The sequence below is a fragment of the Pogona vitticeps genome, chromosome 9 (assembly GCF_051106095.1).
Source record: "Pogona vitticeps strain Pit_001003342236 chromosome 9, PviZW2.1, whole genome shotgun sequence".
Lineage (NCBI taxonomy): Eukaryota > Metazoa > Chordata > Lepidosauria > Squamata > Agamidae > Pogona > Pogona vitticeps.
Genome location: NC_135791.1, coordinates 976,340 through 1,004,323, shown reverse-complemented (window position 1 = coordinate 1,004,323; position 27,984 = coordinate 976,340). Strand labels below are relative to the sequence as shown.

Genomic DNA, 27,984 nt, shown 5'->3' with positions numbered 1-27,984 from the left:
GCGGGCATGCCGGGAGTCGTAGTTCTTTCGCGCAACAACGCCCGTGGCGGCCCACGGGTCTGGAGGCGGGGAGGACTACATCTCCCGTCGGCGCGGGCAGCGAAGCCTCGGTGGCGGTGCGCGCGCAGAGCGCCTGGGCCTGCGAGGACGGAGGCAGACGGTGAGGTGGCGCAAGGCGGGCGAAGGAAGTCTCCGCTCGGGCGCTGAGGGTGAGCTGGGCGCCGCGGGCCTCCTTTCCCGGCCCTCTTTCCCCACACGGGGCTTCCCTTCACTGAGGGCCGCTTGAGGGCCGGGCCGGGCCGCGGGGGGGCAATTCTGAGGAGGGGCCGCGGGGGAGGGGCGCGCGGGGGAGCTATTTTCCGGGGGGAGGCCTGAAGAAAGACCTCTTCCCTACTCTCTCCCCCCCAAATAAACTCCCCCATCCACCCGCCCCATGTTTTTTGGGGTGATGGGGGGAGAGAAATACCGCCTTAAACGGGGGGGGGGAAAGAGGACGGGAGAGGCCCTCATGGGGAGTCGGACTACAACTCCCATCAGCCACCGGGGAGGGCAGGTCGGAGCCCAGCAGCCTCTGGTTGGGGGAGCCGCCCTCGGCCGCTCCCCGAAGCTCTGTGGGCCCCCGTAGCTCTCCAGCTGTTCTGTACTACAACTCCCATCCTCCTGTGCCCTGGCGAGGGCGGATGGGAGTTGTAGGCGCCAGGACCCCCTGGGCCACTGACCACTCCCTCCCCCCGCCGACTCTGGGGTCCAGGTTATGGCTCCCAGTACCCTGAGCCATGGGCTGCGTGGCCTGGGGCTGATGGGAGTCGTAGTTCCCCAGTCTGAGGAACAGTGTACAAGTTGGAACAGTTAAATAGGGGTAGATACAATACTACTTAATCTTAAATCAAACTTTTAATGTTTTTCGCTGATTGTATCTTGGCAGTAGGTATACTGAATTCTGTGGGTTTTCAGGCATGCTTGGTATGCTGATTTCAGGGCCCACATTCTAAGCAACTGTCAACATGAGGCAAAGAATAGGTCTATATCTTGTGCAAAGAAAGCCCCTGGTTCAGTGCATGGAGTTGCCGGGGAGGTCTGAGAGACTCTGCAGAGAGAGATGCTGGCCAGTGCAGAGAGTGTGAGAGAGACACTCTGACTAATTTTTTTGGGGGGGAGGGGGTTTCCTAAATAGCTCCCAGTAATCCTAAATTGACAGTGCTCTTCATTCTCCATTTTGACATGACTTGTCTGCTAGCTGGTACTTACTGGCAAGAACTAGTTATACTGTATATACATATAATTTGTATGATCAACAGATCAGATGTCCGGAACTAGTTTTTTTTTTCCAGAAAAAAAGAGGCATCAATCAATTGCTTGCTTTAGTGATGAGAAGATGTTCCACACCATCTAGGGATTATAACTGTGCATCAGGAAATTTATAAAGCCAGGTTACACTAAGTCAGAGCCTTAGCCCATCTTGTTCTATAATTTTAAAAAAGAGAACAACAGGGGTGGGCGGGTAGGCTGTAAGCTGGAGTGTTTCCCCTGTTACATGTACTTATTGCTTCCAAGCAATAGTAGTTTGCTTTCTGAGAAATAAATATGGAGTATGAAACTGAATTTAAAAAGTATGGTTCGGTGTTTTGGTGGAGCTCTGAACCTTTCTGTGTACCTTTTGTTTATGTTTTGGGACAAGTGCTTTGTTCTTCGAAGGGGTGGTTCTATGAGTGGCCACATCAACCAGGGTGGCCATTTTATGAATGGCAAGCCCTCACCAAAGGAGCCATGTTGTGAAAGCACTTGTGTGACATTTTGCCAAAATCTCAAATGTGTCCACCAAACACTCTCCCCACAAAGATTGGGAATATTTTTAGTGACCTTTTTCCATCTGTGTTGCCCAAAATAATTTAACTGGAAATTTGGGAGGGGGGGTTGGATTAAATTTGAGGCTTCTGCATGCCCAAAATATAGTTTGGATCTGGGCGATGGACCTTCCAAAGGTGGCATTCACAGTCACAATTTTTTGTATGTTGTATTTTGATGACTGAGGTGAGGTGATTGCTCTTGTGACCCTCTCTTTGAAGGTCTCACCTCTAATTTTTTACTTGATCTCCACTTTGTTAAAATCTGATAAGTCAAACTTTCCAACAGGGAATAAAATATGGTTTGTGTCTGTGGGAGTCACTTGGAGAAGGAAGTAGTTGTTTGGAGAATAGGTTGATGAGCAGAATCTAAGGGCAGAATACACTCTGCTTTTCCATTAATTTTTAAAAACTGTCCAGTGAACTTTCTACAGATGACGTGCGAAATGCCACAGAACTCCTTGTTCTTGGAAAGATTATCATTTCTCTGTCACTCTATTTTTTTTTAAGATAGGCATTTAAACCAGGCATTTTTACAGTTTCAGGCTTAGCTGCAGTTGCTTGAGCGCTCCCTTGCTCAGCAGTTTTCTTTCCTTAAACTCGATGGAGTCATAGGTCCCTTCTGTCAGTCAGTGATAATCCACAGTTTCAGTGCAGTGGAGTCCGCTTGGCTGAAGCTCTGCTCTCCATCTGCTCTCCTCGTCTCTGGTTTCCTTAGTAAAGACTTAAGAGTATAGTGTTATCAAGACTGTGCCCTCGGCAGCACTCCTCCTGTGCAAGCACTGACTTCGTTTGTCTGTTTAACCGGTCTGTGTGTGTGTGTGTGTGTGTGTGTGGTGCTTATGAAGAAGGGGCAAGTTCTCTTTATCAAGCTCTTCTGTTGCTGTAAGACAGAGTCTGTTCTGTTCCCCTTATCTCCTTTTTGTCCAGATTGAGACAATCTGAATGACTGTGCAGTCAAATATGCATAAAATATTTCTTCAGTCATGAAAGTACAGTGTCAGTGACCAAATTCCAACTGACAATCATTAGGTTTTTGGATTTTGGCTGCTTGTAATTAACACATGGAACCACATGATAGCGTGTAACTCCCTAGCTGCTGGTTGCTGGTGTTTAGGGATAAATACTTATATGGATGGAGGCTTATAAATGTTAGGTGTGCAAATACAGACATCATATGTCTAACAATTTATTGTTTATTTTTTATTTGAGTTTTGTAGTATTTAAGTGCAAGCTTGATCACTACATACAGTTCAAAAATTCTGAGCATTTTCTGTTATAAAATGAAAGCCGGGGAGCAGTTGGCGATATATTCATTTGCTTGACAACATTAATGTTTCTTCACTAAATTAAAGAAAGATGAAATCCATGGCAAGATGTTTTGATGCTGTGTCCCTCAGCTGATATTTGAGCAAGCTTTCTCTGTTTTCCTGATATGCCTCCTGCCACATAAATGGATGTACGATGCTGTCTGACCTTTGGTTTGAGACAGGCTACAGCTGAGGTCTCATTCAGTTGTGAGTGGACAGTGGTCAGAAGACCAACAGACCTGGTCAGAATGGGCTGGCGGTCAGCATGTTTGTCAAAAAATCGAGGCAGGAGTTGGAGGGCGGCAGAGGACTGTGTTCCAAGGCAGTAAGAGAAGAATGAAGGGCCCAAAAGTAGATGCGATCAGGCAGCTGATGAGAAAAGAAGGCAAATGTTTAGGCTGGACACAAATTGTTTTGATTAAAAAGCTGGCAGAACTGTACAGGGCCTGGTGTCTCGCAGCTAGATGGGAAGCATCATCTTAATAGCAGTCAAGCTGGGAGGTATTTGGCAACAGCAGTTGTGCAGCAGTTTCCTACCTCTGGTGGGCTATCCTTCGCATAACAGGCTGTGCTGCTGAGCCTGCAAGCAGGGGGTGGCTGCGTAAGCGAGGGAAGGCCCATGGGGTGAGGGAAACCCACCTGCGTGCTTGCCTGACTGCAGTGCATTCCAGAACAGGATTCTGGTCATTGTTTAGTAAATAGGCATCAAATAAACATGCTGGATGTGTTTTCAGAATGGCGTAAGTGTCCTTACAAGGTTGAAATGGAGTGGATTAGGATATCCCTTCTTTATGCCCTTGGTCTGGCTGAACAATTTTCTGCAACCTCTTTTTCCTTCCCACACAAGGTTTAAAGCTACCCTTTTTTGGTCCAGGGGATAATTCCTAAGCTTAATTTTTCTGGTGCTTCTCATTGGAAACTTGCATGACTTATAGATCATCTGTCCAAAGGGAACCAGAAAATGTATTGATTATTGTTTCCTTGTAAATTTGCAACAGTAATAAAGCAGAATTGCTGTTAAATATGAGTTTCTACTGTATCGTGTAGAAAACTGACTGAAATTCAGGTAGCCTTTCCCCTTAGGATTTCCTCTCTTACTGTTAAGAAATTATTTCCAAGAAAGACTTAGAATTTATGGAGAGAGAAGGCAGATTGTCCTCTGCATGATGAGGACCTTCTTCAAAGCAACACAGTTGTCTTGTAGAGAGTAAAGAGGTGATAAAAGGTAGCTTCAGGGTATGTGTTATTTCTGCCCAGTAATGACAGGGTGGGAAGATAAATGGTTCCTTTCCAAGTGGAACACAATTAAGATGTCCCTTGAGATGCAGATGGAACAGGTGGTGACCTTGTTTTTCAGAACCTGATTATATTGATGGAGCTCCAAGGAGGAGTGGCCTGCTTCCATAGCTGCAGGTGAGGGCCCTTTGGGCTTCACTGTGTCAAACAAAATATGTTTTTCTGTCTCCCTCGTTTTAAAAAACACAGGGGAAGCTACAGTATTTGAAGTGTTTGTGACCAGAGAGCCTTATCTGGAAAATGGTTTCTTCTGCTGCAAAAGGACCATTTCAAGTGAGAGAGGGACTTGCTAGTTGGTTCTTATTAGCACAGCAGAAATGTAGGATCCATTGAGCTGGGTAAGATGGATCAAAAGAAGCTTTTGATATTAAGATCTAGTAATCCAGGCAGGGAGGGTTGTTTTGACCCAGGAGATGGGTGGTTCAAAAGTTGAGATGTTAGACCTTTATCCCATGTGTTTGTTGCATCATTGTTGTTTTCCTGTCCTTTATGCCTTGGCTGGGATGTGATACATACGTACGTACGTACGTACGTACATATGTACATATTGGGTGAGGACAGCTTTTTATTTTCCTCTCCTATTTTGGCGACTTTGTTAATCTGTTTAGCTTGGGGGGGGAGAGACCTAACATGTTAATAAGCATGGGGCATTATTATGCACATGAGCAAGGAAAAGCTTTCACACAGAAAAGGAATCAACCAATTGAGCGTAAATATATTTTTTTCCTCTCCTACATCCCTCTTCCCCAATTCCAGAAAATGTGGCAGGATTCTCTAGAACACTTTTGAGATGGTAGCAGTTTTGTAGTTGTTCTTTGAAAAACCAACACTTATCAGGGACAAAAAAAAAAAACCTTGTTCATAGCTCTGTGATTCTTAAACCTTGGCATCTAAAAGTCAGTGTAAAGTCAGCCTCCACCCCATGCTAGCAGAAAATAAGACTGAATATTGGAGGTAAATAATAATAATTTTTAGAACTACCATGTGAGCCAGGCGATACAGGCTAATGTTCTTTGTATGTTTTTATGTACTTCCCTTTATGCTTTTGTCATTCTTGAGAGAGAGTCTATAGTTAGGGAAGCAGGCCTGAGGAGGGCTTTGCTAGCCACGCAGTTCCAGTAATGTTGCCTTTATAGCTTTGATAAAGTGTTACTGTTGTTCTGAGTGCCAGCTTTGAATAGTTGTAATACAGACAATTGTTTTTGTTTTGCAGAATTGTTTTGTGATTTGACACTTGGAAGGAGACAAGGTTGCCTCTGAACTGTTGAGTTCTGTCAACAAGGAGTCACTTTCAAGGTAGGTAGGGTTATCACACCATATCAGTTAATAATGAGAAGGGACTGCTCCAGGGGTGGCACATTTTGGTTGCAGAATTATTTAAAACATTGCAAAGTAAAACAGAAGCATCATTTTTACAAACGTGTGTTGCTTCTTTTGTGGCTGGCACTTAGTCCACTATCAGTTTTCTAAAAAGTAAAAATGCTGTATAGTTATCAGAGGAGCCTAAGTGCTAAGCCAAATCATAAGAGTTAAATTAAGTAAAAATTAAGTTAGATTGTACAAGCTTGAGAAATCAGAAGAATTTCTGTTAAGCCATTATAATTATTATTACAGCATTATTTTATATATATATCTTAAAGAATGCTGGAGGCCTTCAAGAGAGAACTGAACAACTCTCAGTCCAATCTGCTTTGATTTGGATTCCTGCATTGAGTTGGGGGTTGGACTTGATGGCCTTTTAGGCCCCTTTCAACTCCCTGATTCTATGAGTAGCCTTAGGCTCTCTTAGAGGCAGAGAAATGGATGGATTCCAGTTGAATTTTTGCAATAACTGTATGCATATTGTCAGCAGAGCTCCTTGTGTGATGTGATTGCCGAAAACATTGTTGTTATGCAATTGATCCATCTGATCTGGCTTTGAAAGAGAAGGAGTGGACGAAGGCTCCAGATTGCACCATGCTTTGCCAGTTATACCCAGAATATGTTGTTGTTTTTTAAAAAATGTGGAACTTAACAGTGTCTTATGAGTAGCACGTTTCTGTTTAAGTTTTAAAACTGTAACATGTCCTCTTTGGAACTTATGCTGAGGCTCATCTCTTTTTTTCTTGGTATCTCCATTGTACAGTATTTGTATCTTGTTGGACAGCACAGCAGCAGAAGCCAAGATCTTGAAATCTTTTAAGATGTCCTGAGTGTTTGGACCACAGGGACTTAGCGGTGGGAGGAGGGGGAGCGGTGGCCCTTGGCAACACCCCACCTGTCAGTCCTAACCTTGTTATTGCTTCACCCACTTGCAACTGCTTAGAACGTGTGTCTGTGATATAGAGTACGATGGATAAAACCATCCTTAGTTACCATGGAGCCAAAAGCTCACATTTAGTTGAATGCCTCTGAATTAAGTCAGACCTTATTTTGCAGTACCGGTCAACTTGAGCTCTTTGTACAGTTGCAAATGACAAGACAGGGCAGGTGTTAGTTTATAGGGTTTAAGTCTGTGGCTCATTTCTGGCAGACACAGAGGGAGAGCTTTCTGGGCCTTTACTCAGGATTACATGAGGTATGCAACTTCCCTGATAACATTTCAAAAAGGCATGCGTGCAAGGGAACTCTCTTCCCCCCCCCTTCTTTTATTGCTAGCCAGGATCAGCACTGTCCCTGAGGTGATGTACGTCAGTTGAGTTGTTAGTTAATTATTAAAGTTGCCAAGTTTGAGAACAAGGCACCATGTTTAGATTGTGCTAAATGTTTGCAGCAAATACATTTGAAGTTGTTTTTGATCTATTTCTTGAGAGTGTTTTATGCTCTGTCTGCAGCATTTTCTAAAGCTGGTATTGCATAAATTATTTTGTTCAGCTCTGAGTTACAGGAAAATTTTAGCTAGAAATTTAATCTTCGGTTTTTCCTTAGTAGAACAATGTATGGCTTTTTTTTAAAAAAAATGGGTCTCTTTCTCTGTTGTGTGCTGAGTTTTCTCTGGTAAGAGACTGTTGTCAGTATTTCTCAGAGTTCTTCACAACGTTATACCTGTGTACCTGAGTGAACTTTGGCCACTGTTGTATCCCTCCCTATTTTTAAGAGAACTTTCCCACTTTCCACCTGCTTCAAACACATTTGATGCTATAAGGAAAGCTTATTTTCCATTACCAACATTTGAAACCTTGAAATACTTGGAAGGGCTCCTGACTTATTTTGGCTGCAGCAGAAGAGTCCCTAGTGGCTGCTTGACTATGACAAGTGTATAACTTGACTGACCCAGTGCCACAGCTTTTCAGAGTCAGCACCTCATCCTTGAAGCTAAGCGTGTATGTATTCTTTTGTTCCGCTGTAGGAGAGTCCTTTAACATTGGATAATTGTTCTCCTGGCTTCTTTCTCATAACACGCAGGAAGATTTCAGGGAACCTGAATGAGTTTGTACTTGGGTGATGATAAAACCTAAAGGCAGTAGTTATGTTCTAAATTAAAACGTTGCCTGAATTAGACCAGAGAGTTCTTGAGGCATTTTCCAACCTTGGTTTTGCGTTCTTAGAATTCCATTTCAGAGGCAGTCAGATATATGGGTTTTTTAAAAATTATATTAGAAGCAGAAATGATATGTTCTTATAGCTCTCCAGCCATCCAAGGAGAAAGTCTGGAAAGCAATTCACTTGGGTGTTTTCTCTTTCTGTGTTGGCAGGCTTAAGGGAAAGGAGTGAGCAGAGATGTCAAAAACAAATAAATCAAAATCAGGCTCCCGTTCTTCTCGTTCAAGATCTGGGTCTCGGTCCCGATCCCGATCTTTCTCAAAGTCTCGGTCCCGGTCTCGCTCTGTGTCACGGTCAAGAAAACGTAGGCTCAGGTAAGTCCCGTTTGCTGTTCCTTCTAACAGCAACATTGTGTTCTTGGATTCATTTTGCATTGAAAGAGAGGTTGTACAGGCAGGAGTTCTCCTGTTGAAAGCCTTTTCCTAGATTCCAGATTGTTTGGAAGACTCTTCCATCTTAAGTTACATGCTTTTGTTTGCTAACCAGTTCTATTTTTATCACCTTATCATCAGAATGGCTGTTGCTGAGAAGAAAAGCTCTTTTTGTGCTTTTTGTGTTGTTGGACGACCCTTTCAAAACGTTATTTTTCTATAGAATGAAATGTCACCCAGGGTCTTAAGTGAGTGGCTTACTTTTGTCATTCTTCTGACTTCACTATAAATCTTTGTGGATTACTTTTCCAGTCCTTTGAGAAACATGGTTATATTTGTGCTAATTTTTTACATATAGATTTCAAAGTACCTGTGTTTGAGGACTTTGCTTTTCTCTAGCCTAATTTCTGAGAGCTGGAGGCAGATAACAGTCTCCTTGGCTTTATGGAAATTATACAGGACAAGCACTCAACAAATACTCTGCAAGAAAGTCTTGTACCTCCTTCACCTCCACCTCTAGCCTTTTACATTTGAATTTCTTTTCTCCAATCCTAATTGTAATCTCAGCTCATTGCTGAGGACATGTGGCAAAACATGTGGTAGAGCTGGTAACTGAATTACAGAGGGAGAGGAAGGGAGAAGGAAAGAAAGGGTATGAAAGGGACTTAATTGTGTATGATATTCTTGTTACATGTTTCAGCAGAGAGGGTTGTTTGAAAAACAAACACTAAAACTGTTGTTGCAAATGGTCTCAGGAAACCACTTTACCACTTACTGGCACATGCTTGCAGAACCAAATCTAACTCACTTTGCTTTTCACAGATGCTTGTTTCAGGTTTTTTATTTAGTCATCTCTTGCTTTTAACTACCTTTTAAAATAATTCTGAAAGAATCAAAAAGATTTTGTGTTTTTTTAGACTGGAAGCATAGGTGACTGTTAGCAATTAGAGCATGGTTTTGGACAGAGATACAAAAGAGGTATAGGAAAATGCATGGGGGTGGAGGAGAAGGGAAGCAAGATGGAACAGGGTAGCTGAAGTGCAAGCAGTCTCCTTACAGAGCTCAAGAGTGTTAGGAAGGGCAGCTGGGAACGTCTGGCTTCGCTTAGGAGAACAGAGGCAAATGGCGAATGAGTCCAGAGTGCAAAATGTCCCTGGTTATGGTTGGCTATTGGGAAAGGTCTGGTTTTGTGAATGACTCAGTTAAAGAAGTGAAATGGATGAGACGGGTTCATGCAGACCGTCCTGCATGAATGTAGCGACTTCACTGAGGTAGGTGTCAGTTTTAAGGGGCTTGGGATCTTCCGGCAGCTGCTTGCTGTTGTTAATTTGGCTTCAGAGAACATAGCTTCTGTTGCATCTGTATCTTTCTCCAGGGAGTTTCCCTTTACACAGTCTGTTTAATTCTTTGTAGGAGTTTGGAAGTTGCTTGCCTTTTTGATTCCGGTCCATTTGTGGGATAGCTGAACTCATGTTAAAACTTGGTTAAATCTGATTACATTAAAAATCAGTTAAAACTGATGATAATGTCCACCTATAGGCATGATGGAAAATAAAACACACTTCATCTCCCCCTGCCTTATTTCCCATCATATGATGTCAAGCTGCATTTCGGGTCCTGTTCCTTTATAATGGCAGAATGGGTTTTGGAAAGAGCAGGCAGCAGGTCCCTCGGCTGTAATTGATGATCACATGCAGGAGTCGCCTGGGGATTGGCTCCTACTTGGGCCGTGCTTAGTGCTTTCGGAACACCTCTCTTAATTGGCTCACTTTCGCTGCCTGCACCAGAGTGGGTGCATGCCTCTTCCCTGTTCTGTTATCGACTTTTTGCGAATGAGACAGTGCCCCAGGTAAGTTGTTCTGTTTCTTTCTTTGCCGGTAAGGAGGCTATGTTCATGGAAGAATCAAGGTAGCAACTTCTGTTTCTCTAGATCTGCACCGGATTTTGGACTTGTCTGCAGATCTGGCTCATCCCACTTTAAAGCCTGAATTTACTGTGGTTGGGTTTTCCGTGTAGCTAGCTCATCAGCATATGTAGCTCATCAGCATGTAAGCCTTGCTGTTTGTCAGGTTAACACACTATTTGGGCTCGTATGACTTGTAGTGGATCTCTAGGGTCTGAGTTACAGAGTCCCCCTCCTCCACTTGGGAGGTACAATGTCAGAGGCGTCTCTTGGCAAAATATCTGGTTCCAGTCAATGACAGCCTTTCGAATCCATGAGGATGAAATGTTTATCACAAGTACACAGTGAGGTTTTTAGTACTGTTGGTTTCAGATTATTTGTTACATTTAAATCTTGTTTAATTCCAAGGAACTCAAAGCCTCAGTTTACAGTTTTTCCTGCTCTTATGTTGTCCTTGCGAAAGCTTGTGAGATGGGTTTGGTGAGCTGTGTGACTGGCATAGGTACACTCCGAGCTTCATGACAGAGTTGTGATTTGAATCTGGATCTCTCCTCTCCTCCTCTGGTATTCTAACCACACTGGCTATCAGTTGATGCCGGCTCCACATTTCCTAACAAGCAAAGGGATTTGGAACTGTACCTTCTAGCTTTCATCTGTAAGTTGCCTCTTACACAACAGATACTTTATATCTAATCTATGCTTGTTTGGGTCAGGGCCCTAGATTTTTTTCTCTCTCATGCAAAATACACATGCATATGTATGTATCAGTGTCTTGTCACATAAAAAGAAAAGAAATGCTTTTGGTATGTGTTGTTCCCTCTGGCAAAAGCCAGAGATGTTAGAAGCACCTTTAAGTTATTTCGCCAGTTAGCTGACTGTAGTGCTGCTTGTAGGTGAAGCTGGTAAGTTGGAGATTCAGGCAGCCTTTGCTCTGTGAGGCCCCGTTTGCGCTCTGCTCGAGTTCTGGAAGGTCTGCACTCTGAAGATGTTCCCTTTCGCAGATCCTCTTGTGCCTTGTAGAAAATCCAGGTCCTTTCCCATACATTGCTTATTGATAACCTCATGAAAAGGGAAGATTATTTAAGGAAGACGTGCATACTCATCACAGTCAGATCCAAACAAGCTGGAGACAGGAGAAAGGAGAATTCTACCCATTAACACTGCCATAGTCGGAAAATTGGAATACTGCATGTCTCTGTTTCCAACAGCCTTTTTTCTTTCCTCAGTTCTAGGTCCCGTTCGAGATCATATTCTCCATCTCACAACAGGGAGAGGAACCACCAACGAGTCTACCAGAACCGGGATTTTCGAGGGCACAACAGGGGATATCGGAGACCTTATTACTTCCGTGGCAGGAATCGAGGTTTTTACCCATGGGGCCAGTATAACCGAGGTGGCTATGGGAATTACAGGTCCAACTGGCAAAACTACCGCCAAGCTTATAGCCCTCGGAGGGGCCGTTCCCGTTCACGGTCGCCTAAGAGGAGGTCTCCATCCCCGAGATCGAGAAGTCATTCAAGAAATTCTGACAAGTCATCCTCCGATCGATCGAGGAGGTCTTCGTCCTCTCGGTCCTCCTCCAACCACAGCAGAGCTGGGTCTTCTAAGCGCCGGTCACTGAAAGATAAGAAGTCTTCCTCCAAGGATGGCCGGGGGTCTCAGGCCGCAGGGGGAGACAACCAAGGGGATGACGACACGAAGGAGCAGCCGTTCTCTGGAGGAGCGGCCCAGGACGCCAAGTCTACAGAGGGATCAAAACCCTGGCAGGAAGTGGGCGCTTACGGCGCCAGTTCGGCCTCCAGGGCTTCTGCTGTGTCCGAGCTGAGTCCCAAAGAGCGCAGCCCGGCGCTCAAGAGTCCTCTTCAGTCCGTGGTGGTCAGGCGGCGTTCCCCCAGGCCAGCCCCACTCCAGAAGCCCAGCCCCACGTCCTCTAACCCTTCTCAGCTGGGCTCCGCTCTGCAAAGCGGCAGCTCCTTCCAGGCAGGCACGCATCCGTTTGAGCATAACCTGGCCGGCCTGAGCCCGACGAGGAAGAGCCCTGTGAGCAAAAGCCCCACAACCATAAGCTCCCTTTATGGGACGTCCCAGAAGGAGGACATCGGGGCCGCCTTCTCCAAGAGGCAAGTGGTTTGGATTCCTAAAATTAGCTCCTTTAAAAAAAAACAACAAAAAAAAACCTGACTTGCACTTGCTTGATAGTCATTAGGATGATTATCCGTGATCTCTCGTGTTGAATTTAGAGGTAGGAAAGCCATAAAGGGCAGGCCTAGGTTTTATTTATGTAGCCTCTATGCCCAGAGCTGGACCAAAACAGAGTGTGCTGCTCTTGATTCCCAGTGAATTCACAGTTGATGAGTCATAACTAAGTTTGTTCTCACATAGTCTGGATCTGAATCACTGCTTCTAGGTCTTTTTGTAAAAACAGAGTATGGTTTAAGAAGGCATGTAAGATAAAAACAAAAAGAACAAAATAATCAGTAAAGGTAGGTTTTCAAGAAAAAAAATTATCCAACCTCTGCTTCTGGTAAAGAAAGCACAGGCGTGAAGCTGTGTTAATTTTGAAGTTGTACATTGTATATATATTGTGTAAATATCAGGTTCCACACACACACCCAGTTACCATAAGTAATTAGATTGAAATATTGACATATGCTGTGTGTTGTTCAAATGTCATGTTCATCTAAGTTTAAACTTTACCTGGAAACAATTTTTGCTGGAACATTTGTTAATATTTTAAAACCTGGCAGGAATATATACTTTTAAATATACTTTTAGGAATCGAGGGGGAAAAACCAAGGCATTCAAAATGCATCCTAATTTGGATATTCCTGAATTTTGATATTATTTAATTATCTCTGAGTTTTAGGGGTAGTTGCCTGGAAAATAGATGACAGATAGTTTTATGCGTGACCTGTTTTGTATCCTTTTTGCTCATTTCACTCACATGTAATCATTAAGCTGATTTATGCCTAACGCTAGATCATAGTTATTCTTTCATCCACGAACTATGGCGAGGCTTGAGTTTGTGCACTCTTCTTTGGCAAAGCCTCAAGAAGGAGATGGGGCATGTTGCTGATTTTCAACTAATAGTTTCAGTTAATCAGAATTCCCTTTGTATTTGAAGTAGTTTAAACTGCAGTTACGGAATGAGCCAAAGCATAAACACACCGTTTGATCCTGGCTTGCTTGACCCATCCAGACTTCCCTCAGTTTGGGTGTAATGGGAAGTCCTGGTTGGATTAAAATCACACGTGGAGGTTTTCCACGTCTTCCTTGGGCATGCAAAATAGGGCTGGGCTTTTGGGCTTGGACTGTGGCTGTTGCCGAAACCTGTGACTTCCCATGGCTTCCGAACTAGTTAAATGAGCTGAGCATTATGCAGTGAGTCTCCGGCCCACCCCCACCCACTTTTCCTGTCTCCATGGTTGTGAGGAAATGGAAAGCTGCTGCTTGTGTTTTACATTTAACAGTGATTCATCACATTTGCCCAAATCTGAAACTCTTGTTCACCTTAACCGTTGGGTTGGTGAAAACAGGTCAGCTGCGTGAACCAGGGTTGGTCATTGTTTCCACCAACTATAGTGGAGACTAGCAGGGGGCCAAGTGGGCCAGGTTGCAGCCCCCAGACCCCTTTTTCCACAGCCCCTGAGGCTCTGATCTGCTCTTCTGAATTTTTTTTTTCCCAAATTCAGACCGGTCACAGTTTTCCTCCACCCACTGTCCCAACAGGCTGTTCATGCCAGTGAGGGCCATGTTGACTGCGAGGCTTTCCATTCTCCACTGGCCGAGGAAGCCTTTCATTATTCTCAATTACAAGCCTCTTTTCCTATGATCTACCAGCCTGACTGTCTCTCTCTCTTTTTTTGTTATTTGTACTTTCTCAAGCTCTCTTTATTAAGCAGCTCCTGCTTTTGATTCTTCCAAGTAGCCAAGTTTGAAGTGCATGTTTCTTTGAATTGATTTAAATATATTGGAATAACCTTTAATTTTAAATAATCTTTAATTTAGCCTCATGCCATTTCATGGGAAGATGATGCAGTGGTCTTTAATGAACTAAAGCAAAAACAGTGCTAAATTAAAAAAAACATTAATTTTCTTAGTATGCTTTGGCAGAAATGAACTAAGATCAGTCTTTTATTGTAATAACAACAATGGTGGATATGCTGTTTGAGACTACCATTGCAAAATCAATTGCTCTCTGCTAAGTTGCTGGACCAGGCAGCCTGCTTCTGCAGTTTTCATTGTGGTTACAGCAGTAATCTCCAATAGCATACTGATATTTTGGATGCTTTACCTGGACACAGTGTTTGCCCAGAAAACATTCCATGAATATTTTCCATCTTGTGTTACTATAATCCATAAATAGAAAATAGTGTGGTATAGCTTGATACGTTTTTATTTTTGTTTTCATACAAAAATAAATCAGTAACATTGCAACAGCTGGTTTGCATCCCTTAAAAAAAAAAAACCCTTACGCAGTCAAAATTTCTGACCAGGTGGCAGAAAGCAGATAGTTGGGCTTCTCTGAAGAGAGTCTTTTATCTTGTAAGAGTCACCCTCTTGTGCTTCCTGGCAGTTGTGCATCCTGAACAGAAGAACCCAAGAGTTCCAGATGACAGCAATGGGGAAAGAGTTAACCTTGCTGCTGTTTTCTGCTGCTCTGCATGTATGCAGCTGTTTTTGGCTGTTCGTGAATAAATATTAGGTTGTTTCTCAAAGAAACGCTCCTCTGAACCGTTGAGTGTCTCTTACTATTCACTGTAGTGCAGAGCCCATCAAGTGGATGTCTAAAAGATTAGTTATGCATTTGAAAGCTAAGGCTACTAAACTTGCTTTTCCCAAAAGAGCCCCAAAGTGACTTAATTACTATGCCCAATTTTTTTAAAAAATCACTGATAAGTAATATCACTGATCAGAATTACCCTGATTTCTTGGCATTTCGGAATTTTAGGAATCAATGTGAAATGTTTAAGTGACAGTTACTGTATTGCATTAAAAAAAGAAGGCTAGAAAGGTGGGCACTTCTTGCCCTATGTTTTGAGTGGAGGTTTTCCTAGCTCTGTTTTGAGAAATGTTTAACAGGAATGTTAGATGGAACGGGCATAATTTTTGTCCTCTGGAATCTCTGGATGGGTTCAGTTTCTGACAAATGGTGACAGCTGTCCAAAAGGGAGTCTCTCCCCGGAAACAATGAGGGGGAAGAAAAATCCCTAAGATAGCAGTTGGTGTACAAGCTTTTTTTTCAGAGTGCTCTTTGAATTTGCAGAAATATAGCTCTGTCCTGGGGCCCCAGTCTGAACAGTAAAGTGGCTGAGTATACTTTTTTCTCCCAGTCAATTAAGTGTTTCCCCCTGTTAACCTTTTTGCTTTTATTTGTGTTTTGAATTGTCCTATAGCTTCCATAGGAGACTTGCCTCCAAAAATTTGAAGTAGCTTTTGAGACTTTTGTTCCCACTGTGTGTTACTTAAAAGCACAGCAGCCCAAGGTGAAAATGTTGCTGGGCTAATTCTCCGCAAACAGGTTTGTAAGTGAATGCACAGGTTGGGTAAGATCTTTTACATATTTCCTGCCTTCTAGCTGTGCCAAGGAGGGTCTAAAGTCAGATTTTGTTGGTTCTGCCAAGCTCTGTGTGTCCGTAGCCTGCCGTAGCCTGCTGTAATTGCTATATGTATTTCTAAACATTAAGAAAGAGATGGAACTTAAGTAGCGGTTTATATCAGTGACACGGACCTTCTGAAAGATGATTGTTTGAACTTGCAAAACAGCTTTTCAGTTATCTGCCTTTCTTTTTATAAATAGGTATTTGGAAGAGCAAAAAAGTGAGAATGGGAAAGATAAAGAGCAGAAACTGACAAATGTGGAAAAGGAAAAAATGAAAGAGAAGGGAAGTTTCTCTGAGATGGGATTAGCAGATGGGAAAACAAAATCAGATCCATACGCTTCCAAAGCAGACCCAGAAAAGCTGTATCGTGGAAGTCAGTCCCCCAAGCGCTATAAACTCCGAGATGACTTTGAAAAGAAGATGGCCGAATTCCACAAGGAGAGCCACTACGGCAAAGAGGAGTCGGAGGAGCCCGAGAAGAAAGCCAAGGGCAAAGGGAGGAAAGAGTCCAATTTTGACGAGGATGAGGACGAGGAGCCCAAATTTCTCTCTAAGACAGTGTCAGCTTCCAGTAAAAACCAGGAGGAAGATCGGACGGGCAAGTGGGAAGGCCTGGTATTTTTGCCCAAAGAGAAGCAGAGGAAGGCAGAGGAGATGGAAGAAGATGCCTATGCGGAGCAGTCTAAGAAAGAGGAAAGGCAGGCGGCCAAGAGAGCAGACGTCGGCCACCGAGGCTTTGTTCCAGAGAAGAATTTCCGAGTGACTACTTACAAAGCAGGCCAGGAGAAAGGGGCTTCGTCTCCTCCGCCACGAAAGGCCTCCGAGGGCAGAGAGAAGCCAGGTGCCCGAGGCGAGGGTTTGGCTGCCAAGTCCTCCTTTTCTATTACCCGTGAAACCCAAGTCAACCTCCGCATGGATTCCTTTGATGAGGATCTTGCACGGTGAGAAGCTCCGTTTGGCTTCATAGTTGGAGGGGAAAAGGGGAAACAGCAGGGGGAGACCGAGGGGAAGAGCTGCTCTCTACACCGATGTACCCCCTTTGCACGCTCTCTCTTTTTCTCTTTTACACTCAGCAGGCAAATGATAGTTTGGGGTATTTTTTAGAAGCCATTGATTGTTTACTTCCAGCATCACTGTGTTGAAGACATAGGAATAAACACTTATGTCCACAATGGAGAGAGAGACTGAATCAAGTGAACTCTGGTGTTCTGAAAAGGGAAGACTCTGAAGAATCTGAAAATGTAGCTGGTGTTGAATTGCTCACTCATCATGAAAACATTGCATTCTGAGCACAAGATGATGTAATAAAGAGTCTGGAGTTCTTACTCCTTTCATGTCTTCCCTTGTCCAGGCTTGTGGTGTTAGGGAGTTATATTAAGGCCAATATTTGTGGTTAGTTGTTCTGTAGAAATCATGTGTGTTCGTAAGCTCTTAAAAAGAAAAGGAAAGATGATCATGTTTGTACCAGATTATCATTTATCCTAAACAGATGGTTATTGACAATTGAAGTGACATTTCTTTTGCTTACAAAGCAAAGATTTTTATGATATAGGTTCTCTTTTTCACTCAGTAGAAAAAATGGTTCCAAATCCAGGAATAACATGTGCAAGTAATGGGATAATACTTTTAACTTGGAACGTGATTCTTGCTGTTGCTGGAATACAGGCCTACTGCATTCGTGCAGACACTTGTATATAGTGTCACTGGGTGGAAATTGATCAGTTGCCTTAGAGGTGCGTATTCTGAAATCTGATACTTGTCAGCAGTAACATTCTTATTGTAACATTCTTGGTACAACCGACACCTGAAGTCCTGCAGCTTTTTGAGGCACGAAGCATAGCTCTGGATGGGGAAGCCCAGAGAAAAGCAGAGCTTTCCCCCTTTTCTTGCGCCTTCTTCAAAGAAAGACTTGGAATTGAAAACATAAGGCACTGCTGCAGACTAGTTGTTGGTGCCTTTGGGTCACGAGGTTTTAATTTAATGAGCTAGAGACCATTGAAGGTCATCTGTGCTGCCTGGGACCTTATGCAAGACCTTCTGTTTCTGAGGCCTTCTTCCACCACAGTTGGAAAGCAGGCTGCTGCTTTGGAGCGTCTCTCTCTTGAGGAGGGAAGTGGTGGGCAGAACCAGTAATGCACATTCTTCTTCTCTTCCTCCCCACTAGCCCAAGTGGGATTTTGGCTCAGGAGCGCAAGCTGTGTCGTGATCTGGTGCATAGCAACAAAAAGGAGCAGGAATTTCGTTCTATTTTCCACCACATCCTATCAGCCCAGTCTCAGCGAAGCCCCTCAGAGCTTTTTGCGCAGCACATAGTGACCATTGTCCATCATGTGAGAGGTGAGTGGCCCCTGATTCCGCTGGAGTTGGCAGAGGGTTGGTTCAGGCGCACTCCTCAGGAGCAAGATGGGGGAGACAGTGAATGCTCTTGGTATCTTTTCAGAGAATTTTGTAATGGCCTTTTTTTTCCAGATGGGAAAAGTACAAAAACTATACTTAAAGGTTTCTGGAATGGCAATCTCTTCCCTTTTTTAAAAAAAACCTCTTTGATATATTTCCCATTTAGCCCCGTTCCAAGTGGTAACAGTCTGAGCTAAGTCCACATGGCCAGCTGGAAGGCCCCAAAACTTTTTATCTGTCCCTTGGTGACCCTGCCAGGTTGTCAACAAGAGTACAGTGAAAGTTTTTTCCACCGTTCTGCTCAAAAGAAAAAAGAAAAAAAAGAAAGAGAGAGAGAATGTTTTCCACTTTAATAACAGTTTCTCTCTGAACACCAGAATCATCATGTTGGGATCTCTTGGTGCCTGTTGTCCCGGCTGAGCCTGTTGCTCCAGGCAAAGTTCCTAAGCCTGCGCCGGTTTAATGGTTCATAACAGGCGGCCACTCCACATGGGAAATGAGCCACTGGCCTCTGGAAAGTGGCTCTGTTAGGAAGGCTGCTCATTCCTGGCCTTGAGCAGTGAGAAATGCAGAGTCCCCGGGCAGGCAGGGCAATTGGCTCGTGTCTTTTCCGTTCTGTTGAGCGCCTGCCTTCTCCACAGACCCTCTGTGAAGGCAGCACAGTGTAAAAATAAGCACAAGGATCACTTTATTTGAAGGTACAGACAGTCAAGAAGTGGGATTTGTACAAGAATTAAAAAGAGCAGGGAATCCTGGGGCTGGGGTGCAGTATTTGAAAAAGAAAGCTGTTGTGGTATTGCTTTAATGAGCAGAGGAGGAAAGGGCGCGCTCCTCTTCTTCTCTTCCTCTCCCCACCCCCCTTCTTCATCTCTGTATTGTTTGCTTCCTGAATCTGTTGCAGACCCTCTTGCAGCGCTCACTTTTGTCTAAAGTCTAAATGCAATATTAATGATATGGTATTTCCTCATCGCACATCAACAGAGCATCACTTTGGGTCTCCAGGAATGACCTTGAATGAGCGCTTTACAAAATACTTAAAGCGAGCGGAGCAGGAATCGGCTAAGAACAAAAGCCCCGAAATCCACAGGTGAGTAGCGGTTGGTATGGCACTGAGGCGTGGTCAAGGTGAGCGAAAGTACCTGCTTGGGCCAGAATCCTCAAAGGGTAGGCCTTTGGCCAGCACAGGAAAAAGAAAGGCATGGAGCACCCCCTTCCTTTGCTTGGGGCGTTGCGTTGCACCTTAAGAAGATGTCAGTGAATGGGTCAACCTCTCTGAATTCGAGGCACCGTCCTAATTGAAGGAAAAGTTTTAAAAACAAACTATCTGGCCCACGCAAAAGCTTTTACAGGCAGGGCTCGGTGTGCTGTGCTGCCACCATGAATTCTGTGTCCGAAAGGAAAGGAAAGGCCTTCTTTTCTGGAATAAGTGGTTGATACAAAAGGAACAATTGCCAGTCATGATGGAGACAAAGAAGCTGAAGCCTCATCCCTGTCGCTGGGCCCCTGTCTTGAGTCATCTCACTGATGACTGGAGCTTGGCAGGTATGGTTCGCAGGTGTCAGCTTCACCGTCCGATCTCGGCGCTAAAACCCCACCCCTGCCAAGCCGGGAGTCTCAGAATTCTTCACCCACGTCCCACAGACACCTCTCTGAAGAGCAGGATGGGGAACACAGTGCTAAACAGCTAGTGCAGAAGAACACTTTATTGAGATTCATAGTAACATTTTGTGACCCCTTTATATTTCATAGAATTTATCTCGTAATTACCCTGTACTTTAAGGCCACCACCGCGTCTTGTAAGTGAACATGGCTAAAACCTATCTCCCACCAACTAGTTGATGCAGTGTTGCTGGTCCTTGCCTCTTCCCCCCCCCCCCCCCCCGATTTGCCAAAAAGCACATTTTCGTTGCATTTTCTTAACCCTACCTTACCCTTTTGTGTTTAGGAGGATTGACATTTCTCCAAGCTCTTTTAGAAAACATGGATTTTCGCAAGAGGAGCTCAAAAGTTCCAAAGAGTCCAGCTACAAGGTGAACTGTTGCTTTTGATCTTTAGTGGAACACAGCGTGTAAGCTTTGGGCATGTGCTTTGGTTTTTTTATTTGAAAACAAAAAGTGATTTTATTTTATTTTTTGTTTAACCTGCTCTCTACTTAAGTTTGTGTTTTTCTTTCAAGGATGGGCATAATTCTAAAAATGAACTACAAAGGGTTAATTTTTATTAAAAAAAATGTATCAACAACCTTTGTGAAGTGGTTAGAAATATGGTAAATGACCCCAAAGTCAATTGAGGTTGAGCTTGAGACAAAAAGAGTGGATTTTTGGAAAACAAGTGACCTTGATGATGGAAGAGACTTTTTGTGATATTTTGCTGCTTGTAAGTATGACTCAATCACTTGTCTTACCCGTGATATTTCCAACCCTGTTTTCAAACAGACGTGCATGTCAGAAAGGGAGCAGAATAAATAAAATCTGTATCTGAGCCAAACACACAGATGATGTTTTTCTTCCCCTACTAATGTGTTGTTTTCTGTTGACTACAGTTTAATTCAAGAGTTTTTTTTTAGAAAAACATTCTCTTGAGAGTGTTTAAGCTGTTAATGGACAATGAAATGATAACATGCCCTTTTATTTCATTATCACTAAGCTGTTTTTCAGTCAGCAAAGTATCTCGTCTCGTATTTAACCGTTGTCTGCTCATTTTCATAAGCATTTGTCTTAAAGGTTTTTAGCATCACTGCCAAAATGTTTGCTTTCATACCATGTCCATGGTCTCAGTTTCTCTGAACACGCTTGTTCTTTTTGAAAGATAATAGGTGGCTGGGTTTGAAGAGGCCTGGCTCCACATTGCCTGACAGGGGGCACATATATGTGTGTGTGTGAGTGAGTGAGAGAGAGAGAGAGAGAGAGAGCATACATGGACAGGCACATGCTTCTCAGGCATATGAACAGCGAAGAAGAGGTTCTTAGACAACTCTGCACGAAATTGGAGTGGAGCACTTAGCTGCTGCCTACCTGGATTTTGCTGGATACTTGATGGCAAACCAACTTCAGTCTTTGCTTTGTGGATGAAAAGAGCTCCCCCTTCACTTGCTGGAAGGCAGAAAGGACAAAGAGGGACTCGCTTCCGGAATGGTTGCCTTGTGTGCTCCTCTGGTAATGAAGGCATCCTTGATTTTCACCAAGACGTGTGCTGGAGCCTTGAGTAAGGAAGGCTTTCACTAGAAAACGCCCAACCGTGTTTGTTCTGCAATTGAGACAAAACAGATTTTTCCCACAACTTCTCGTCCAGTTCTTGTCAAGTCTTGCCTGTTGCCAGACTAGAAGCTTCTCTCTCTCTGTGTTTGTGTGTGTGTCTGTGTGTGTTGGGGTGTGTGTGGAATCCAGAGGTTCCAGGGATCCGCTGTTCTATTAGCCAGCAAAAAGACTTGTGAAAATCAACACCTGGTTTCTTGAATGATGGTTGATGCTTCCGATGGAAGACGTTCATTCTCCACCGTGGAATTCAGCATTTTGATGATCCTGTTCTTAACTGTTTCTTCCCCCCACGCCACCCTTAAAATTATGCAGAATAATAATAATAATAATAATAATAATAATAATAATAATAATAATAATAATAATAATAATAATAATAATAATAATAATAATAATAATAATAATAATAATAATAATAATAATAATAATAATAATAATAGTAACAGTAATAGTAGTAGTAATAGTAGTAGTAGTACTAGCAGTAGCAGTAGCAGTAGCAGTAGCAGGAAAGGTAAAAGTTCCTCTTGACAATGAAGTCCAGTCGTGTCTGACTCTAGGGGGCGGTGCTAATCCCTGTTTGTAAGCCGAATAACCGGCCCTTGTCCATAGGGACTTTCTGTAATCACGTGGCCAGCATGACTAGACACGGAATGTGGTTACCTTCCCACCAAGGTGGTCCTGTCCATCTACTCAGATTTGCATGCTTTTGAACGGCTGGGATGGCAGGAGCTGGGACGAGCGATGGGAGCTCACCCTGTCGCGCAAATTCAAACTGCCGACCTTCCAACCGACAGGCTCAGTGGTTTAACCAGCAGTGCCACCCGCAGCCCTAATAATAATAATAATAATAATAATAATAATAATAATAATAATAATAATAATAATAATAATAATAATAATAATAATAATAATAATAATAATAGGGAGGGTGCAAGAAAGTGTGGGACTGTATCATGCCTTCTTCCATATTCTTCCTTGAAATCTCATTCTCTAAAATGACCTCCAGGGATCGCTAGAATTTACGGCAGCTGCCAGCGCAGCAGTGTTGGTGCTGAACCCATAATAGCCTAGTCTTAGGAAGTATGGATCGGAAGAACCAGACTGGATCCATGTAGTCTGCCTGTAAGCTGCCAGTGAATTGTGGCAAAGGGCACGGAAGCTGTAGAGGCCCTGTTTGGACTGACCGGGTGGTGTTTTGCCTTCTGTTGGCCCTGTGAGTTGAAGTTGGAGCAGGCCTCTGTGCTTGTGCTTCTTCCCTCTTTCCGTGGCTACAGCTGGCTCCTCTGGGTCGGTCGGTCCGGTGGGGAGAAATCCTGCCGTTGGTCAGTTTTGCAGGAGGGTGAACCTGTGTTCCGGTCTTGGCCTTATTTACAGATCGTATCCCTTCAAGATCTAGCACTCCTTTAAAACAACACCACAACTTTTTGAGCACCTTGGGACCCCCTTAGCTTTAGCACCAGGTTCCTCCCGTGATTTGTTTCATAATAATTTAGGTTTGGCATAGAGGGAAGTAGTTGCAGGAAGACTGGCCTCTTTCCTGTGACGCACAGTGTGGGCCAAAGCGCCCCCCCCCCCAATCAGGCGTTATGCTGAGTACTTTTCAGTCCTGTGGCAAGGCTAACGGACTGTTGTTATGAAGGAGACTATTGTTGAGAACCCAGGTATAAAGCCTTTCCCCGTTTCCTCTCCTTCCAGGCTGAAAGCAAATATAAGGATGACCCGGTTGACCTCCGCCTTGACATTGAGCGGCGTAAAAAACATAAGGAGAAGGATAAGCGAGGCAAGTCAAGGGAATCAGTGGAATCCCGTCACTCCAGTCACTCGCGGGAGAGATCAACGGAGAAAACAGAGAGGTCGCACAAAGGGTCCAAAAAGAAGTACGTGTGAGAGGAGGCGTGCCTCGTTCGTTTCTTCCTCTTCTTCTTCTTTTTTTTCCATTTTAGGGGTCGGGCCCTTGCTAGTTGTTGCCAGAAGTCCCTCGCAGCAAGCCGAAATTGTGAACCCTTGCACAGAAGCGGCTGGTCAGTGGCCCTTCCCCAGAAATGGCAAGGGCCAGGGTGTAGCAAATCACAAGAGCATTCACACACGGAAGGGCTTCCTCTTGGCTCCACACAGCCAGGGGCTGTAGAGGGGAGGTCAAATCAGACCAAGCCTCCCTTAGCCTTGGGACCCATTTATTTGTTCCTCCGCACTGCCTGCGTTTATGAGCCCATTGCGTTTGCCAGAAACACCAGCATTAGAAACCCACGCACAGCCCTGCGTAGCATAGAGCTCTTTGGAAGCTGTCCCTTGCTGGACGGACTGGTGGAACCCAGCTGCTAACTCGCGTAAGTGGTGGTGCTTCTGAGAGACTGCGTTCCTCACGGGCGAGGGAGGGGCCTTTGGGGGCAATGGCTGGCCAGTCTGACCCCATTATCAGTTTCCAAAGGATCCTTGTGAATTGGTTTGAACGAAATTAAAATGATTTTAATTTCTTTAATCCAGTGGAGGGTTTTTTTTTGTGTGTGTGTGTGTGTTTTTGCTACAATAACACATTTATTTCTGGTTTTTAAAAACATATTGCAATTTACTGTGTTTTTTTTGGCATGTGTTTTTAAACATTTTTGAGATTGCCTTTGGGATACAGGTAACATAACATGAACTGGTTGTTGTAGATTTTTCGGGCTGTGTTCTGGAGGTTTTTCTTCCTAATGTTTTGCCAGTCTCTGTGGCGGGCATCTTGAGAGGACAGGCGCGTAGTGTGTGGGATAGCTGCGTATTTGTAGCTGTGGGATCAGCTTTTTGTCCCTTTCAGGAGATTGGGTGATTATGGTGATCAGGGTGTTTTTTGTTACAGGTGTATTGTTGTGATAAGGGGGGAGATGATCTGTCACTGTGATTGATGGATGTCGTTAGCTGGTATTTTGTGTGCAGTGATCACCAGTTCTTGTGGCTGGGTAGAGTTTGTTGACCTTTTTGCAGGCTGTATTTTTCAGTGCTGGGAGCCAGACTTCGTTAAATTTTAGACTTTTTTGTGGCTTCCCTGTGTAGTCTAATAGATCGCTGGTGTTGTCCAGTACTTCTGTGTTTTGAAATAGGATTTAATGTCCAGCTTGTTTCAGGGCATGTTCAGCTACTGGTCTGTCTGGTTGGGTTTTCTGTAGACCTTGTGTCCCAATAGGATGTCAGGTTTGCGTACGACCATGACATCTAAGAAAGGGAGTTGGCCCTCTATTTCTTTTTCCATGGTGAATTATATATTTGGGTGGATGCTATTGAGATGGTTTAGAAATTCTTCCGGGTTTTTTTCAGCCTTCGAGAATACATAACATGAGCTTTTTACCAAATAGTTTTTTTTTGGACAAGGAAGTTTTTGGATGGCTGTGACAGTCTTCTCTCTCTTTTTGTTCACAGATTGATTTTTCTGTTTTCACTTAGTCTTGTAATTAAAGTTCTGTCTCAAGAGAGCCCAACAGAGCAGTGGTACAAACTGGCCAGTCCTATGTGGTCGTGGGGGTCTCCTTGCAGATGTCAGTTTACCTAGGGAGGATGGTCATAAACTGAAGGCAGGCTGCTTCTGACTGTCTCTTTTCCGTGGTTCAGGAAGCACAGGCGTGTGCGAGAGCGATCCCGGTCAAGTTCTTCGTCCTCACAGTCTTCGCACTCTTATAAAGCTGAGGAATACCCAGAGGAGATGGAAGAGCAGGAGGAGTCGGCCGCCTCTGGGTTTGACAAATCCCGCCTTGGCACCAAGGAGTTTGCTGGCCCAACTGAAAGGGGCAGAGCCCGAGGGACCTTCGTAAGTTGCTTTTTAAGCAAGTGTGTGTTTCTCAGGGAGGAGCAGTTCAGTTTGCAGAGGAGTTAAAATAGTTTAAAATGGGTGGAACTTGAGAAACATCGTAAAGGCTAAGCCTTGCGTCTCTGTGCATTTTGCCTCAATCAAAACCTGTAGACAGACTCTAGTAAAACATGTACAAAAGCAGTCAGAATAAACTTGGTTTGGTTGACAACTGACTTAAAATAAAACCCTTTCATCACCAAACTCTGTATTGTGTGTGCTGTAGGACCCCTGTAGACCCCTGTTCCACACCTCCACGCACACATTGCTGCAAAAAAATACAGATAATAGTGGATTCTTTCGATAGCATGGTCTCTAGCTCACTCTGCTGACAAGTTCTTGTAACTACATTGTGGAAATGTGTATTTCTGGGGGTGAATACTTTTCATATTTTTAATAGTTTCAGAGAAGTGAAACCATGGCTACTGATCCCATAGATATGGGTGTCCTACTATGTTTATTTAGGTATTTATTTACTTATTTGCCACCTTTCTTCCCATTGGAGACCCAAGGTGACTCACAACAATAAAAGTAACCAAAGGAGATAGATCCTTGCAGGCAGTGATTGGGAAAGATGTTCAGACTCTCTAGGTGGCTGCTGAGAAGAAGCCTAGCTTGGCTAGAACAGGCCTCTCCCACCCATCAAGCCGATAACGGTTTGAGAGCAATATCCGCACCTTGGGCTGGAGACGACAGCAAGGGAAGCCGGCCTGTTGCTGCACAAGGGTCACCAAGGGCCTGAACTTTGCTTTCCTCCCCTTTCTCCCAATGGTAGCAGCAGTTCCGCGCCAGGGGCCGTGGCTGGGGAAGAGGGGCCTTTTCTGGAAACAGCAACAATAACAACAGCAGCGGTGGTGGTGTCGGCGTCGGCGTCGGAGGCGTCAGCGGTGGAGGCGTCAGCGGTGGTGGCACCACTGCTGACTTCCAGAAGCGAAGCCGGGAAGAGGATTGGGACCCCGAATACACACCCAAGAGCAAGAAGTACTACTTGGTATGTGCCTGTGCCGAGGGGAGGGTGCCTGGATGCGAGGGGAGGGACACCTCTGTCATAGGACGTCATAGGTCTGCTTGACAGTTTTCAGCCAGAAACGGGGGCTCCTTCGCCCTTCAGCCAAGCAGCCTCTCTGGAGGGCTGCTTTGAGCTTCTTCCGTTCAGGATGATTCTGCTGTTCTCCCTCCCCGCCGGGGAGCGTGGCGGCTATCCCTGCGGAGGGGCTGGTGACGGGGTGCCCCTGGAGGGGGGGGGGCTTCTGCTGAGTGCTGGGTCGCCCCCATTGTCCAACACAGCTCTCGCTCTTTTTTTCTTTCCAGCATGATGACCGCGAGGGCGAAGGTGGGGAGAAATGGGCTGGCCGGGGCCGGGGCCGGGGCGTCTTTCCCCGGGGCCGAGGCCGTTTCCTGTACCGGAAGTCGAGCACCAGCCCCAAATGGGCCCATGACAAGTTCAGCGGAGAGGAGGGCGAGATTGAGGACGACGAGAGCGGGGGCGAGAACCGGGAGGACAAGGAGGTCCTTCAGTCAGTGGCAGAATAATGGTCTCGGGCCCAACAGGAGGCTCTGGAGGGGAAGGCCCACGTCCGCCCGGGTGGTCCTCGATCCGAATTGACTAGTTGAATGTGGCCCTCTCGGTTTTGGTTTCTCACGGACTCCTGGAAGACTGTGGAGTGAATTCTGCCCAATACTCTTCTTGGCAATCATTTCTGTCCTCATTTATTTTTGTTTTTTAATTAATGTGATGATGGGGAATGAATTCCTCACTGTTTTCTTCCCTCTCCATTTCCTGTTTATAGATGTTTTTAAAAATCTTTATTTTAAGCTGCAGATATATAAACAGTGCCCCCCTCCCCTGAAAATGTTTATTTTGGAAAAGGCCTTTGTGGTTCTTATATGTACCAGAAAATGCATGTGAATAAACACCTGGGTAGGACCTGTTGGGACCAAACTCTTTGTTGTTCTTAATGTAAAGGAACTGTCCCTCTCCTCCCCCCCCCCACACACCTGAATTTGGAGTAATTTCTTTTACAGGAATCAACCTTCTTTTATTTTTGCGTTGGAGTTCCAAAGTTAGCATGGCACAGTTGGAAACTCAGCCTTTCTCCTCCTCCTCCTTTCTTCCGTGCTCCCTCAGCCTGCCCAAAGAGGTTCAGCCTTTTGGTCCATTCACTCTAAGTTACTTGCACACTCTTTACCCCCCCCCCCTCAAGCAGTGAGTCTGAACACTATTTTCAGGGTCACATAGTTTTCTAAGAAACTTCTGAATATACTAGGATTAAAAAAAAAAGCCTGTAGCATGAAAAATGAGGAAATTTTCCTGTATTTTTATTAACCTTTTTATAAAGCAATTTTTGGCGCACTTCTGTGATGGCCAGAACGAAGTTGCTGACCATTGGTTTTGTGATTCTTCAGCTTTAAACCTGTAGTCCTCAAGGGGTGTCCCTGGTGTTGTTTTCGCTCCCAAGCCAGCTAGTGGGGAATAGAAGTGCTATATGGAGAGCCGAGACCCAGAGAATTATGACTGGACGGTGTCTCCCCTATCTTTCCTTTCTCTCTCTTTCCCCCCCCCCTTTTCATGCTATAAATAGAATTCGTTTTGTGGGACTGGTGCAGATCTTGTTTAACAAGTTTTTGTTTTGATTCCTTCAAATAAAGTTACGTTGAAACGAA

General features: G+C 44.4%; 1 protein-coding gene across 2 annotated transcripts; it reads left to right on the top strand.

The window, feature by feature from the left end:
• Positions 1 to 72: 72 nt before the first annotated feature.
• Positions 73 to 27,984, top strand: THRAP3 (thyroid hormone receptor associated protein 3). Of its 2 annotated transcripts, none has more exons than XM_072979870.2 (12): positions 73 to 209; positions 5,664 to 5,746; positions 8,125 to 8,286; positions 11,473 to 12,366; positions 16,047 to 16,790; positions 18,014 to 18,186; positions 19,228 to 19,333; positions 20,192 to 20,276; positions 23,199 to 23,380; positions 25,086 to 25,281; positions 26,099 to 26,311; positions 26,632 to 27,984. In XM_072979870.2, exons 3-12 carry the CDS (start codon positions 8,150 to 8,152, stop codon positions 26,851 to 26,853), a joined length of 2,952 nt encoding a protein of 983 aa, XP_072835971.2. In that variant the 5' UTR covers positions 73 to 209; positions 5,664 to 5,746; positions 8,125 to 8,149; the 3' UTR covers positions 26,854 to 27,984. The 2 variants fall into 2 exon arrangements, with proteins under 2 accessions (XP_072835971.2, XP_072835970.2); XM_072979869.2 differs by having other exon boundaries at positions 26,096 to 26,311.

Bases quoted from the DNA above. Each gene is read 5' to 3' on its own strand.
- THRAP3 (XM_072979869.2), top strand. From the start codon at position 8,150: ATGTCAAAAACAAATAAATCAAAATCAGGCTCCCGTTCTTCTCGTTCA. The intron at 12,367-16,046 runs GCAAGTGGTTTG...TTTTATAAATAG, and splicing joins GGGGCCGCCTTCTCCAAGAG to GTATTTGGAAGAGCAAAAAA. The intron at 19,334-20,191 runs GTGAGTAGCGGT...TTTTGTGTTTAG, and splicing joins AAAAGCCCCGAAATCCACAG to GAGGATTGACATTTCTCCAA.